This window comes from Apaloderma vittatum, unplaced genomic scaffold, assembly GCF_000703405.1.
Source record: "Apaloderma vittatum isolate BGI_N311 unplaced genomic scaffold, ASM70340v1 scaffold14462, whole genome shotgun sequence".
Lineage (NCBI taxonomy): Eukaryota > Metazoa > Chordata > Aves > Trogoniformes > Trogonidae > Apaloderma > Apaloderma vittatum.
The window spans coordinates 17772-21774 of record NW_009704259.1 but is presented as its reverse complement, the minus strand read 5'-3'; the positions used below and the strand labels follow the sequence as shown (position 1 = coordinate 21774).

The 4003-nt window shown below is 48.8% G+C and overlaps 1 protein-coding gene across 1 annotated transcript in view; it reads right to left on the bottom strand.

The window, feature by feature from the left end:
- Nucleotides 1–1017: 1017 nt before the first annotated feature.
- Nucleotides 1018–4003, bottom strand: part of LOC104270588 (cryptochrome-2-like) — a gene marked incomplete at its 5' end in the record, with an annotated part of 18082 nt that continues 15096 nt past the window's right edge. The window contains 5 exon segments of the mRNA XM_009864994.1: nucleotides 1018–1378; nucleotides 1867–2008; nucleotides 2518–2607; nucleotides 3073–3275; nucleotides 3427–3578. Coding sequence (XP_009863296.1) covers nucleotides 1869–2008; nucleotides 2518–2607; nucleotides 3073–3275; nucleotides 3427–3578 — 585 coding nt within the window.

Below are 4003 nucleotides of genomic sequence, written 5' to 3'. Positions count from 1 at the left end.
ATGAAAACAGTGCCAACGGCAGCCCATTGCATGGCATTAGCTACTCGACTTAACCCCTCTCGAAAAAGGCCAAAAGAGAGGTTCTTCCGCAGCACAACCCTCCCTTTCCCTCTTAGGTGGGAAGGGAGGCAGAGGCACGCTGCCAGCACTGTGTTGAAATGACACGTAACAGGGGCAGCCCAAGGAGTGTATGGTTAGCATGAGCCAGGAAAGGTACACAACCATCCTGCTAGACTAAAAAGCACCAGCGTGAACGCAATTGGCAGGAAGGAGCATTGTGCAGGGTACGAAGTGCAGGATTACACTGTGCAGAAACACGGAATGCAGGTGCCAGTACAGGAAAGAGCAAACGTCCACACAGAACAGACAATGGACTGAGCCTGAGGAAGACTCGCTTCAGGGAGCTGATGCGTTAATACCTCCCCTGTGGGTACGAGGCACTCCACAGGGGACACACCAGACACCGGTTGCTCCATCTGAGAGCTCTCACGCAGGGAAGGAAATGCTCTAGAATGCAGGGCCCAGGTGTAGCTCCTTTATTATTTGGACCAGCTAGCTACTGAGAGATTGCTTTGCTCATATCAAGGTGTGATCTTACTCTCTGAAGAATTCCTCCTCCTCTCAAAAGTCTCTCCTGCCCAGACATCAAACTACACTGAAGGTTCTTGTTCCAGGCCACAGTGCTATGGCTCACCTTGCAGCAGTGAGATCCTTCTGCAGAGGAAGTTTTAAGTGCTTTTCACGTGTGCGTACAGTTTTACTCTTGTGCTACAGTCCTCCTTCATTTTGTTTCCATCTCAAGAGTACCACCTTGATTTATTCAGCATTTACATCCCCTGCCAGCCTAACCTAACAAAAGAAATACTGAGATTTTCCTGTCCTCTTGGAGAAGGGGTGCTCTATTTTTGACATTGTAGCAGCTTCATTCTCCAACCCCTACTACAATTTGAAATAATTAGCACACCTCACTCTCTAGTACTAGTGATGAGAAAGGACGTTCGCTTTTTCCAAGGTGCACAGATGCTGCTCCTTACATCACTGCACCAAGTCACATGCACTGAGCCTTTGTCAGAAAAGCAAGATACACCTGGGAGTGAACAAGTCAATAGAAGGCTCTTGCCCCCCCTTAAATGTGGGCAGATTTTGGGCATGGCTGAGAAGAGACACATTTGGCTCTTTGGAGACCAGAAAGCCAAATATTCCCAAGGACAAGTAACACAGTGCCCTTTTGTGGCAGCTACTGGAATGACACATTTATATGAGACCCCGGATTTTCTGCTGCGGATCACAAGTTCCAGTCCCTCTGTGGCTGCAGTCCCTCTTCTCTGGTCACCTCTTCAGCACTCTCACTCTTCACTAGCAAGGTGCTTGTTGCTGGCTGTAGGAGAGAGAAAAAAAAAGAAAATTTGTGTCGATGCCCCCTTCATATTGAAAAGCTGGGAGAACACGCAATCAGCTCCTTCTCTCCTGGGATCCAGTGCATTTCAGGCAGATGGACTGGACCTGCTTGCTACCTTCCTCCAGCCTGTACCCCTGCCACATCTGCAAATCTGTCCACAAACCCACTCTGTGGAATTAGAAGCAGCCTTGCTAGAGCAAACCCTGGAACAACTCTGCTCTGATTGTTCCAGCAACAGGGTACTGCTCTCTGCTGGGCAACTGAGTTAACAGCTTGTCAAGCAAAAGCAAAGCAACCAGAGGGCAGACCACTGCCAAATGACAGGGCTATGGAATTACAGTTAGGAGCCACCTCCCTCCACAAGCAAGTCCAATTCGTTCATTAAAATGCAAGGAGCAAATAAGATTGAGCCTTGCTAGCTGCCAGAACAAGGACGTTTAGGCCAGACCACACTAGGGACTACTCACAATCATAAACTCTTGCCAGGGATCTCTGGAGCCGGGAGACCTGTCACTTTGGCTCGTTTGTACAGTTCTTCAGCACATAGCTCTTCTGCTCCCTCGTGTTTGCGTTTTGGAGAAGCCTGGTCTGCTTGTGACAGCCTCGTCGCTGTAAGGGAAGAAGAATCACTGCAAAACTGTCTTTAGATCTCACAAGTGCACCCCAGCCTAACCTGCTATAGAGCTGGAAGAAAGAATATGCAGTGCACAAGCAGAGAGAGATGCTGCTAGCTTCCTTGACAACTTTCAAAAAAAAATTGTTAAAAGCAGAATAATTAAGTCTCCCAGAACAAACACAAAAGTATCCTCTGATGGAGGACAGATTAATTATACCTGATCAGTCCTACAGTGATCTGTACCTCTCCCTTAAGTGGCTGCACATGATCCCACACTGGCAATAAGAGATTCACTTTAATGAACTCCTATTCTCCAGCCCTTTTAGGAATGAAGGCTCACTGGGGACTTTTGAGGAAAGCCTAAAGGAAGGTGAATAGGATCTACGGTTTCCTGGCTACACATCCTCTTCTTATTAGAAAAGGATCTGATCTCTCCCTCCTGCCCATAGCCTTTAAGTTGACATGAAACAATCTCAGAAGCACACAAATAGCTCCAACTCACCTGTGCTGGTGCTGCAGCCCTGCCCTGAAGCTGAGTCTGTGACCGGGCCACTGAGATCTTCAACACATGAAGGGACTGACGCCAGTAAACCTAGAGAAAGGCAAAAAGATCGTAGTTAAGAAACTAAAAACCACCTGTGTGGGAGAAGCTTTTCACATAGAAACACCTTAGTAATCACCAACCAGCAGATCCATATCCCAAAGCAGGATGACTTCAGAGCTCCGCCCTCCCGATGCTGACCACAGACAGACACCACGATCCAGCGGCGTTGTTTATTTAGGATGCTCTGCCCATGTTTTTTTCCAAATTGAAAAATATGGATGGTGCTGTGACATCGCCAGCTCGCAAAACCAATCAAACCCCACTCTTATCTGTCCAAGAGCTCAGTGAAGGTCTTTCTGGAGCCTGAATGAGCAGCTTTGTCAGGGACTGCTTCCTCAGGGACTGCAAGGACTGGCCAGAGACACGAGTGCTATCTACTTTAAAACACAACCCCTCCTTCTATCATTTCATCTCCTATTAAAGACATCATCTTCTGCAATTGTTGGTACTTACAGAGTCCCCTGTAGCGTGACAGCTGCTGGTAGATCTGCTTCATGCGTTCAATGTTCAGTCGGCTGGTCTCTGCGTGGTTCACCATGGGTTTAGGGTAGTCCACTCCAATGATGCACTTGGCTGCTTTCTGCACAGACTCTGGGGCATTCCATGGTTCATAGATATATCGTGAGGGGAAACCCTTCAGTTTGGGGAGATACCTCCTGCAACACAAGTAAAAAAAATGCACAAACACCACTTAAAGAGCAGCAACGCAGCACCCACAACGCACAGAAAGCGTCACGCGCCTATTGGCTACTTAATAACTTAGGCTCACAGATAAAGCAAGAAAGAATGTCCAGTCACATCACTTACTTAACGTAGTCACCACTGGGATCTGTGCGACGTCCGAAGCCCACAGGGCAGTAACAGTGGAAGAACTGCTGGAAGAACGCACTGCACGAAAGCCACATCCAGCTGCCTGCGTTCACGCTGAAATCTGCGTCCAGCAACAATTCGTCAAACACCTGCAGCAATTGGGGGAAAAGGCAGTGAGAGCTTCCTCAGGCAGGACTCTGGCGCAGGAGGACCCAAGCTGCTGTTTCACACAGCGGCACCGAGCTGTCAGAACAGCTCCTGGGAGCCAGAGTAGCAGCGAAGAAGCGATGTGCTGGCTGAAGCCAGTTGGCTGGTCAATATATCTCACCTCCTGAGGTTTTCACATGGGGAGGCGCCACCTGCTCACACTGATAAAGCGCTGGCTTTTCTCTCATGCAGCTACACACTAACTCAATACCTAGTGCTGCAGCAAGCCTTGGGTATCGATCCTAACCCGGGAGGCACGACAAGTGCAAAGCACCAACTGCGGGAAGCAGGCAGATGCTGCACAGAAGAACAAGCACCAAAGCAAGAAGGAAGAACCCCTGTGAAGTGCCCAGAGCACGCTGCCACT